Source organism: Pteropus medius, unplaced genomic scaffold (assembly GCF_902729225.1).
Source record: "Pteropus medius unplaced genomic scaffold, Ma_sr-lr_union100, whole genome shotgun sequence".
NCBI classification, from domain to species: Eukaryota; Metazoa; Chordata; class Mammalia; order Chiroptera; family Pteropodidae; genus Pteropus; species Pteropus medius.
Window position 1 is genome coordinate 152723 of NW_024340700.1, and position 12287 is coordinate 165009.

A 12287-nucleotide genomic window follows, 5' to 3' on the forward strand; every position below is an offset into this window, starting at 1 on the left:
TAAGTTTTTTTCAGCTTTAATATTCTATGATTTTAGTGAACATAAGAAGATGTTAAAATGTGTCCCAATGTTTAAATCAACTGGTAATAGAAAATGCGGCTAAAAATTGTGAAGGTTGACATTTAACCCTTTTAATGTACAGATAACAAAGATAAGTCCCAGGAAAGTAACACGCCTACCCACCCGCCCATCTGGGTATCAGTGTCACTGCTTCCACCTCTCCCGAATCATCAAATACTTTGCTTTTATTGTTTGTTTTGTTTTGTTTTGTTTTGTCTTATTAAAGACTCCAGATTCCTACTCCTCACCCCTGGAAATTTTGCTTTAGTAATTATGGGGTGAGGTCAGTAATCTAATTTTGAGAAAGAGATCCTCAATATTCAAAATTGTAGTTAAAGGTCAAAACCACAGATCCATTACAGACTCCCTGGAATACAGTGATGAAGAGGGACAGGTATGCCTCACAGTTCTTGGGCAGGCTCTCCAGTGTTACACAGCAACATCTTCCTAACAAGTCCATCATTTTATACCACAGGCTACCACCTCTCCAGTGTTTTCTCCCTTCTGGTTGAAATCATATTATGTGAGTAACATCACTTGGTATCTAGGTTACTTTCTCTGGTAGGCTTCCTATGGAAAGAGATATTCTTGAAAGAAACAAGAATTAAAAGAGTAGATCTATAGCCCTTACTTACCATCTGTTCCAACCTCACATTCTAGAAGTTTAATTCAGCTTAACTCTTGGAAACTGTCCTTATTGGAAAGTATGAATCTGTCTATCACCATGCAACAGCCTGGAGCTTTACAGGACAGTCTGGGATTTGGAAATGACTTACTACCTCAAGTCATGGTGTATTATGAAGTGACTTTCTCTAAATTGTTAAAATATATCATAAGGAGAAGCTTCTTTGAATACTTTTGTCTTAAGAATTTCTTAACCTTTTTGGTAATAAAAGTAAAGCTTAAACAGACTTACGATCTAATAACATAGTTGGCTTTACAGAGAGACAATGGAGAACAAAGTTACTTTTAAGATCTTCCATGCAGAATCCCAGTCCCCTCAACATTCATATTTCTGTCATTCTCAATTTAGATTTGATGTGTTCACTGAATGGAAATTGTACCAAAATACATATTTCTATCCCTTATGCTAATCATGGGTGCCAAAGTTTAGTTTAAGGCTTTTTTATGTAGCACGTTGTAAGAAATATATTATAATTCAGCTTTCAATGAAATATCATTCCTGATCTTACTTGTTCATAAAAATGTAAACTAGTCTTTTTTCTGCTAATTTTAGAAAAAAAGGTTAGAAAAATGGAAAAGTAAATGACTTACCTCTAAATATGTATGACTCCAAATAAAATAGCGGAACTAAAGCTTACTACAATTTTAACAAAAAAGGTAGAAATCAACATAATTGAATTTCTTTTTATATTCCATATAAAGAATGCTTGTTACTGAATTTGACAAAATAAATTCATTTTTTAAGTTATGTTGTTTATAAGGGAGACTCATGATAACTGGCTCTGAGGCTCAAATATACAGCGAAAGCCACGATAGACTACCAAATCATGTAGAAAAGCTTTTGTGAACATTTTGTTTGCTTTAGAAGACTGATCTGTTAAAACTGACTTTTTTTTTTTTTATTTAAAAGAGTAAAACAGGAGATTGATGGTATTATCCTTATATGTGTTAAGAAACTATGAGTTGTATATAGAAATCTACCAATGTTAGATATGTGTATAAGTCTTATTTTTCAATGTAGCTGGGCCCAAGGAAGTGGTTAATGAATATACATACCTCGAATGCCTTAAGTGGATACCTATGAAAAGGTATACAAAATATAAATAGTACCGTATATTTTCAAAAATTTTAAATAAACACAAAGAATATATAGGTATGTATACATGTTATAATTTCAAAGTCAACACTAGCACATAAATTTTCTTATCTAAATAGATACTAAGGTACTTCCTATTTCAACACATGCACCTACAAACACATGGCCATGCACATAACCTTGCTTTCTGCAGCTTGCAAGAAAGTTAGAATATACAATATAGTACATTGTTTCTACTTAAATCATATTGGCAAATTAATGAGGATGGCATTAAAAAGTTCTGATCTAAGAAATCAACATACAGGAAGATAATTATTCCATAGATTAAAAACACTGAAGACTGATGGAAAGTTAAGATTTAAATCGTTTGTCCCAGTAATGTCAAAAGATACATAAGAGACACGATTGGCTGCAAACACTCAGAATGCTCTGTTTGGCAAATGGGACTTTTGTAATCTAACAATCCAGGCCAGAGACTCAGACCATCGATGCTTCAGATCTCAGAGAAAAAGTATAGTTGTGGGCAGTTCTTCGCAGGGCAGGGGGTGCCGATGGAGATCTGGATGCCCATCTGGATGGGAGACGGCGATTTGCTGGTCTAGCAGGTCGGGAAAAACCTTTTCCCTGTGAGGATTTCACGGCCACGGATTCCTAAGACACAAAAAAAGACATTCACCTCACTCTACCAGCACCAAAAATGGGCTTAATTTTTTACGGATCCCAACAATGGGATTAATATATTAGTATATTTACAGCAAGAAAAAGCATCAAAAACTAAAAAAGATATTTGTCTAATATTGGTGGTCATCAATGTTTTAATCAGAGCAATTCATTTCTAATATGGAATGTGGCATTTAATAATCTTGCAGATATCTTCACACTGACAAATTTTAATACAATGGATAACTTTTTAGAACTATAATTTCAGTATTCAGAAATTCATATTAGATAACTTTGATATGATGGAACTACAGACATTTCTTAGTGGAATATTATGTTTCAGTGTTATTTAAAAACAAAAAGATAATTTATAGAAGAAATCTTGTTTATTTTTGTCAAGTTATTAATACTTTTAGAGGTCATTAGTGAAAGACACACAAAACAAATGATTTATCTTAGCTATCATTTTTTTTCCCATCAAGAACCATGGTTATTGGCTCTCGAAAAATTTGTAATTGCTAATGAAGAGTTACTATCGATACTAGGCATCATGTGATGATTGAAAATCTTTTCTTTCCCTTCTCTTTGTTTCATTGCTTTCTTCTTTTCTTTTTATTTTAACAGAAGAAAAGCAATCTTAGACCTTTGCAATTAAAAAAAAATGTTAAAACTTCCATGACACATTTGATACCTTTGGTTCTTTCGACCTTTTTAACAAAGCCTTTGCTCTTTCATCTGAGATAGGCAATGAGGATGGCCTTAATTTCTATGACAATAGCCTGCATTTTCTTTTTCTTTCTTTGGAATTTTATTTTTCTAGAGGATCAGGGGAAGAAGAACTACTTCTAAGGATTATACTCTTGAAAGTAGACTGGAATAAAAAAAAAGGATAACTTTATTCAAATACCATTTTTTTTTTTTTGGCAAATTCAATGCTAAAAATTTATACAAATAGAAATGACCTTAAAAAATCTAAGCTATAATTTTTTATTTCCATGTACTGCCTGTTAGCTCTACAAATAAGGGAACTTTATAATGTACTATTCATGTGACTAATCTCATGAGAGAAAACATGAATCAAATGCTGAAAATGACGGAACAAATCATAGCTAATAACTGAAAGTGCAAATTATTTTACAAATATGTTTTCCATATACTTTTAAAAACATAAACACTTTAAAAGAATAAAATTCTATAAATCAAAACACATATACTCAGAATACTTTTTCAAGTAACTTACAACAAACATTTGATCTTCTTGAGATTCTTAAGCCCATTTATTATATCTATGTTATCCTATTTCAGAATTTTAAGTTATAATGCGTTACTCCTAGTCTTAAAAACTATAACAAGTTCACATTGAGTTACAATCCTAAGGTTTATATTTACTCACAAATTAAGGGTCAAGAAGTTGAGAAGATGCCAAAACATGTGCTTACATTCTATTTAGATGAACGGGCAATTGATTGAACTCCGATCCATGATTAAATATGAATGCAGTTCTACCAAAATGTATTAATTGCTTTCTCACCTCTATTATCTTTTTCCAATCTATTCCTTGCTTCACTTGCTGTACCCCACACATAGATGTCTTTTGCTGAAGCTCTTGTTCTATTTGGAGCATTTCTAAATGGTGACTCAACGTGGCCTCACCACTAACATCAGAATTACATCTGGTCCAATTATCTTGAAAGCATTTAGAATTTTGCAATGCAGATTCTGTTGACATCTCATAGGTTTTCAGCAGCTTTTCCACAACACCATAATTTGACCTAGAATCAGCTGATCTTGGTCGGCCAGATAAATTACTTGGTTTCCAGTCATGCTCGTGGAGCATATTCCTGTAATTGCTAGGATTTATGTGTTCCTGCATTTGTCTGACTAGGCCTGTTGTGGATTTTTTGGTGGGATTATCAGGCACATTTTCACTAGGTACAGTCATGTGGGCACTGGTTTTCAGGATGTCAGACACATTGTCATTTTCTGATATGTTACCTGTAATTAAGGTATCACAGGGCTTAAGATCTTGAGATGATTCTGAATTGCTTTGATTTTGCTGTATTGCATGACAGTTTCTATCTGTTCTAAATACGGTTCTATTAAATTCATCAGTCTTTGCTGCCAGCTTTTCATTCCTAGTAGTCCTATCAAAGCCACAACTGAAACTTCTAAGTGGGCCACTGCTCTGTGTCACCAAGGAGCTATAGTCATTGCTTAGATAAAGGTCAGGATGAGATTTAGCAGGGTGATCTAGTATCATCTTTTCATATTTTGACTTATTGGGAGTAGAGCAGGTTTTCTGAAACCACAAGGTAGAGGGGCTGTTTTTTGCACCTATCACTGTGTCGCATGACCGTATGCCCCATCCAACATTTTCATTACATGGAGGCTTGTTATCTATTTTGTCTTCTGGTGCCAAAGAAGAAAACATAATACCGTCTTTCATAGTCTTCCCTTCATTTAAACACAGTGTAGACATTCCATCATTCCTCAAAAGGAAATGAGGACTGCAGTTCCTTTCACCTTGACCCTCATGGGCCACCCAGCTGTTGTGGTCTAAACTTTCCTTCAGACTTTCATGTGCTTGTTCAGAATATGAGCTGGGAAAATTACGAGATGTGCTTCTTGGTGGAGGAACAGGTGGAGTTTCATTTCTTTGTAGATCAACTGTATCAGTTCCACATTTTTTCATAAAATTGCTTTGCAGCATATCAGCACAGCTCAGATTCTTTCTATTTTTCTGCTTTTCATCTTCTGAATTGATTGGAAGAATGTACTGGCCATTGTTGATCATGTGGTCTCCATGAGGCAGATTAATTACATTTGGCATTTCTTGGAGAATAGAATCTGACTTCATCCTAAACAATTAGAAAACATGGTATATTAGTGATAACTTTATTTAGAATAAGCTCTTAAAAGAACCCATGGCTTAAGCAATAAATGTCTGCTACAGGAAAATTAGTCACAATTTCTTGAAATGTCATTTTTATATAAATCCCCTAGTCAAAACCTCCAAGTCTTTTTTACTGTAGGATAAAGCCCATCTCTCACTGTTGCATTCAAGGATTTACAAACTCTCATACAAACTCTTTCCAATCTTGTCCTTCATTTTTTTTTTTTTTTAATTATTCAAAACTTCACTTATATCCAGCCTAGATCTTGTAATCTCTTGGGTGAGTGCTACTGGCATTTCCATTTCTATAGGTTTTCTCTAGTCATTTCCTTACCTCTGCTCTGCCTACTGAATTCCTATTCATTATGTCATGTAAGCTCAAGTTCCTCCCCCTTGAATTTGAAATAACATTCTAAGTAGTATGACAGAAATATGAATAGAAGTGCAATGAGACAGAGTAATTTTAAATGGAAGGTGTCATTTGGGCTTGAAAGAAAAGTTAAGAATTTTTTTGATGAGTAAACAGCAGATAGGCAAAGTGAGCTGCAACAAATCCATTATGGTATTCGAGGAACAGTGAGTACTTTGGCATGGATGAGTTATAAAGCAGAGTGAGGAAGGCAATGGAAAATGAGAGAGAAACATTAGGTTAAATTGTAATGTCTCTGAGGATTTATTAAGGATTTTGAACATATTAAGGATTTTGAACTTTTCCCTAAAGGCCATGAAGTAACAAGGAAAACTTTATATTTGATATGATTTGTAAAACAAAACTGGCAAGTAAGTCTTTTCTGAGTTCAATCAAAATAAAAACCTAAATATATTAACAGTAGGGATTCACAAATTAAAGTTAATTAATCATATTGATAAATATCAATCATATTTATATGTCTTCAACTGATAAAATATTATGAGTTAGCTTACAATAAAGTACAGATAAATACTTAACAGAGAATAGTAGGCAAAAGCTAAATGGGCAAGTAGAGGCCAAAATTATGTATGAAATATGATTAGAAAATCTATTGTAAATCAGTACAAAAATTCTCTCTGAGCTTCCTAACAGCTAAATAAAAATAAGGGTACACATTGCTACAGCTTTCTAATAGAAGCATACTGACTCGCTAGGAGATAAATGTTTACCTTAGAACAATTCGTCTTTACTTGTAGAAAATTCCAATTTATTTTTTAATTTAGCTAAAACTTACTTTTATAAGTATAAGAGTGTTTCTGAACTGAAACAGCATTTTTATAGCATCGTATATATGTGTGTACATATTTACAATATATTGTTCTGAAAATTATGTGTTTCCATTATATACATAAAAATACAAAAAAAATAAATGACCCTTAGGTATAAAATATTTCAATAGAACATCATTATGTATTAAAATACCACATCTGTAAATCTGACATCGTCTAATGATGTATTTAAGTGGATTAGTCCAGTTTATACTTTTCCTTGGCCAAATATTCAAAAAGAAAAGAACTGCATTAGAAAGTATATATTAATTTATTATGGAGGCTATTTAACTAAATACTAAAAATGTATTCCTAATAATCAAATGACAAAGAGAATTAGGTTTGCTTTAAGAATTAGAAAACAGAAATATACAATTAAAGATTTTATCTCCTAAGATAACAAACTTTAATAACTCATTGTTAATTCTCATTAACAAAGTGTAAGGAGGTGGCACCTTAAACTGATTAACTGAAAACAGTATTTTTCTTGATTTTCCAACATAAAATAATCAGAGATGTACCAGCCTACCTTCTGTGGTTGGACCTCTTTCGAATTTCCTCTTGAAAGCTGCATAATTCTTCACTAACTTTGGCAAGTTCTTCGAGAGCCTTTATATATATAAGCAATAGCGTGTTAGCACATTGAAATGTTGGAAATGTAAATATTTCTTTAGAAACAGTTCTAGGTCAGTCACATCTTACTTACTGTGTTGAGGGCAACAGAACAGCCCTTGCTTGCTTCCTCAGAAGTCCTCAGGTCAGGCCAGATCTCACAGTCCTTTTGATTGTCTGTGGCCAAAAGATCCATAAACCCTACTTTTGATTTTTTTGTTGCTTTTTGTTCCTTACATATTTGATTTCCTTCACTGAGTAAGCTCTGCTCTGTTTTATTTTCTTTTTCCAGATCATTCCTGTGATTCATCCCTGTAAATTCACACTGCCCTGAATTGAGATAATTTGGAGAAGATTCTACCTCTTTATCTTGAATGGCCTTCTCACGATCAAAATTAATGACCTTAGCACGTTCCTTCATGTTGATTTTCCTCCGAAGCTTTACTTCATGGCAAAGCTGTAAGGAAAACAAAGATAAAACTTTTTTCTCCCCTAATTCACTTTGCCAATTTTTTTGACACTAAGCACACTGTTTTGAGTCCTCTTTGCCATATGACTATATACTACCTTGGAGTGTTAATGCTTATACCTCTGAATAGTGCTTCTAAAATCGAGATTAGCCAGAGCAACTTCGATAAACCATTAAGACTATTTTCAGTAGGTCAAGCATGGATAGTAATTTCTGTCTTTCTGAGTAGAAATCAACTCATTCAAATGTACAATAAACTTGTATATATAGGTGTCAGTGAGATATAGAAGCACTGTTACAGAATTGGAATGACTCAAATCCACTACTGACCATGCTAATTGCTTTCAGTGAGAAACAAGACTTGAACACTAAAGTCATGTTTTTAAACATATGATCCCACCTGCATGTCAACATTTAACTATCTAAATAATTGACAATCTCATATAGTCAGTTCATTCTGCTCTCTAAGTAGACATTTGCAATCAAAAGATGTTTCCTTTGGGAGTTACGTTGGTAAGGGATAGGCAATACCAAATGCCAAAGCTATACATATTCAAAAAGTTTCTCATCCTGATTAAAACAAATGTGACCTTATCCCATGTGATATAAAAGAACTCTAAGGCTTTGATCATCTATTTCTCTATGTGAAAGTAGATTCCAAATTATTTCTTGATGAGAACTTAGTTTAACCTGTAGGCACTAATTCAGCTCATCCCTGAACTGAGGAAATTAGTGACTTTCTCTTCTGGCTTGAGTTCTGGGAGATCTTGTCACATTTCAAAGGAGACTATCAAATAACTATTAAAGCAAATGACTCTACATTTTACAGCCACAATCTATATCTGAGCTATACTTATTATTTAAGGAATAACAGATTTATTGCTTCTCAATATTTACCTAAATCTCAGATGAGAGAAGCTCTATACATAGTTGATGCCTGAAGAACATATAGTGCATTTATTTCTCTAGATACTTATAAATCTATCTTTGAATGAAGTCAGGATAGCATCAAATTGCAGTCACGAATCAATTGCTTTGGCCCCTGTAAAATTACTTATATTGAACTGTTATGTGAATTATGATTTTGGCTGACCTTGAGGATATTTTAAGCAACAACTTTCAAAAGTACCATGTTAAATCTAAGAATGCTATTGGTAACATCCTTTTTTTGAAGAGTCAAGGGTGAAAACAAAATTGCTTTCATTTCAAAATCAAGGACAGACGTGCTATTCCTGGGAAATAAGTTTGCTTTGTTTTCTGAATATTGAGAAATATACATCTGAAAATTTTTGTGTTAGTTACTAGAAAGGTAGATTTGCTGCACCCATTTTACATATGATCCTTCCTTTTGTCTTTATCTCTTCTTTCTCTTTTTGCTTTAGCATACTGTACCTTATGCAGAATTTTATATACCATCGTAAATACTCTTGGAAACTAAAATGAGGTATGACTAAACAAATAACATAATGTCATAGATAGAAAACAATTTACTTTGCGTAAGAGAATCTGTATTATCTGGTACTCAGCCGTTGTCAAGGGTATTCTAACCATTTCAACAAAGATGATAAGCAGGAAAGATTGCAATGTGATTAAAAAAATAAATTCCCAGGCATCTATGAACTCTGTGCAGGGTTTCTATCTAAATTATTCCAGATTTCAAATGATCCAAGTATGTACATATTAATTTTGCAATAGCGAATACAGTGACTATGGATAGTGGCTGAACAGAGAACAATTAGCATACTAACACCTAATGCTGGAAACTCTCACTAGATGAGTATTACTCAGGATCACCAGAGGGACATGTGTACTCCCAGAAATCTAAATTCTCTAATACATGGTAGAATAATTTGCATCTGATTTAATACACAGAACTCAGTAATAAATGTTGAACAAATACAATGGTATGTTATAATTTTTCCAAGTGTTCATTTTAAATTTTAGTTTCAAACAAATTGTCCTGATTCTCTGCGACACGTGAGGATATTTTCCTTCTCTTTTCCTCAATCTTTTCTACTCCCAGCACTGTAGTCTATAAGAAGTATGTATCTTCTTAAAGTCTACAAAGCTGGGAGCAGACAAAAAAATCTATGTTAGTATGATAAGGAGAGCACAATGCTAGTATTCAGGCATTAAAGAACATCATCTATGGGTATTCTGGGTAAGCACATTATCTAAACATATTCCTCAGTTATAGAGCTGTATACTGCAAGCAGCAAGACATAAATAGCTCTACAGCCACTGTTTCCAGGTGAAGAAAAAGCATTACAGCCCTTGTCTCCTAGATACAGAAAGGAACAGTATTTCTAGGGACTATCATCCTAAGTATAAAGTATGTTTAACGCCTGCTAATTAATAAGGCGAATGTTTACCACAGAGGGAATCTACAGAGCTGTCAGAATAATTACTTTACAGGGATAGATTAAACCAGACAGCGGACTGTTTTTGATACATAGCTTAAACAATTGGCTAGACTAATCTTGACTCCCTTAATCGTTTTGCTTGGATGTTAGAATTACCTAAAGCTGTTACTAACTAGACCTTACAAACCTTTAGGAGCCAATGACCCAAGACTTCAGGTTTCTAATTGGAGTTGTGGATTCTTATTTGACTTAGGTATCTCCTTGTTGATTCAACCTGATCTCTGATTGGAAGAATTAAGAGACTAAAAAACACATCTTCTAAACTGTAGAGGGACAAGCAATGGATTCTCCTTTCAATTTCTAATCATATACTACATGCCTGCCTTTTCAGCTCTATTTTGGAGGAATAGTTAAATAGCTACTCTTTTTTGACTTCTTTCGTGTAGCATGCCAATTTGTATTTTATTCACAACTAATTATATGGCTGTTAATAAGAAAAAAATATTTGCAGTATAAACACATAAAGCACTAGTTTTGATTGCCTCTGAATAAGGCCAAGGAATCTTAAAATAATTATTTTGGCAATTTGCACAAAATCATGTAAGTCAATACCACGGATGTTACCAGAAGAAAGCAAGATAAGTATAAATACTTTTCAGTTGGAAGGAGCTTGAATATGCATCAATGTAAACATTTAAAGAAAATATTCCAGGCCCAACAAGCTGAGAAATGGTTATTGGAGATAAAATAACTATTTGTATCAGAGATCTGTCATTTTTCATTACTCTTTTCCTAATAAATGTGGCACACCCTACCAGAATAAAAATCATGTCCACTGCCATTTTCTGTTTGAGATATGACACTCCTTTTGATTATATCGAATTATCTAGTATGTGATTACCTTTAGTAAATATTATTCATAAATCATCTCAGAAAAAAATCTACATTTTAATGCCCAATTATAATTTTACTAATATATGTTTCACCAATCATATCTTTATGTTTTCCTCTTGGACACAGTATTTGCAAACTCATGCAAAATACATACCTCACTTTTGATACCAAGGCACTCTAGTCAGAAAATAATAAATTGATACATTTTAAAGTGACATTTAAAGTTCTTAACTTTCATACAGGGCTACAAAATAAGCCTAGTCCCTATGCAAATATCTAGTAAATATCACTGAGATATGCATCTCTTAAGTGGAATAAACAAAAACACTTTACAAGACAAAATGAACTTCAAAAGAACTTTCATTCTGATCTGCAAGTTTCCAATGTATTTGAAACAAATCAACTTGTACCTCTTCTATCTTTTTCTGCATTATCTTCCATTGGCTTTCCCATTCCTTCCGTTCATTGTCAAACTGGTCCAGTAACTCCATCTTTTCCTTGTGCCAGTCAGTCTCTGTGTTCTCCCATTGCTTATGCAGATCCATGGCAACCGTGTGTTAGTGAAGTGGTATTTCTGCTCGTCTCTGCCTTCTCTTAACTGTTTCTTGAAAGCTTGAAGTTGTTCTACTTGAAGCAGTCTCACTTGCCTTTAAAATAAAGCCTAACATAAACATAACGAGAGAGTTCCAAATTCATGTGCTTTCTGGGAATATTTTATCATTTTATCAAGAACCATTGACATAAACTATAGGAAAATTAGACATAAAAGAAGAGATCTACTTAAGAAGAAAATAAAGCAGTCAAAAAATAAGTATTGTCCAAAGTTTCTTTTCACTGTTATGAGACCAGACAGCAAAATTATAGTGGACAACATGGTTAAATGTAGATGTGAGATATAAGTATTCCTTTAACCACCTAATCTAAACATAGAATTTTTCATGAATATCTAAGAGTAGAAGTCTGAAATTCAATTGTATGGTCACATCTACGTAACGGTGGTAGATTCTGCTGCAACAGAATTACTCCTGCTCTGATGCAACTAGATTATATATTTTTATGACTTAGTCCTGAGACAGTACTGGACTAGAGTATCAATTTTACATTAGAGTTCAAGCCCATGCCAAATGCGATTACTGAATTAAGATCCTGAAGTTGGTTGTCAATATGGAACTGGGGTATTAGCGAGAAACCAAACTAAATCATAAAAAAAATTTTCATTATTTTACTTTATGAAGTAAAATGCAAAAGCAACAAAACTATCCTGGGAGCAAGATGCTAAAATTTATCCATGCTCACTTCTCCTTCTAAAAGATTATA

General features: G+C 33.3%; 2 protein-coding genes across 3 annotated transcripts in view; both read right to left on the minus strand.

Annotated features, from left to right (window-relative positions):
• The window catches only part of MTCL3 (MTCL family member 3), a 65855-nt gene continuing 53568 nt past the window's right edge, over positions 1-12287 (minus strand). Inside the window, exons 8-12 of the mRNA XM_039881041.1 lie at positions 11381-11631; positions 7339-7701; positions 7162-7241; positions 4032-5358; positions 1-2491 (exon numbers count right to left, since the gene is read on the minus strand). The gene's annotated coding sequence lies outside the window, so the exon portion shown is untranslated. The remainder of the gene's footprint in view (positions 2492-4031; positions 5359-7161; positions 7242-7338; positions 7702-11380; positions 11632-12287) is intronic.
• The window catches only part of KIAA0408 (KIAA0408 ortholog), a 26491-nt gene continuing 16094 nt past the window's right edge, over positions 1891-12287 (minus strand). For both annotated transcript variants that reach the window (XM_039881053.1, XM_039881063.1), the window contains exons 2-6: positions 11381-11631; positions 7339-7701; positions 7162-7241; positions 4032-5358; positions 1891-2491 (exon numbers count right to left, since the gene is read on the minus strand). In XM_039881053.1, coding sequence (XP_039736987.1) covers positions 2318-2491; positions 4032-5358; positions 7162-7241; positions 7339-7701; positions 11381-11515 — 2079 coding nt within the window. In that variant the 5' untranslated portion in view covers positions 11516-11631 and the 3' untranslated portion in view covers positions 1891-2317. The remainder of the gene's footprint in view (positions 2492-4031; positions 5359-7161; positions 7242-7338; positions 7702-11380; positions 11632-12287) is intronic.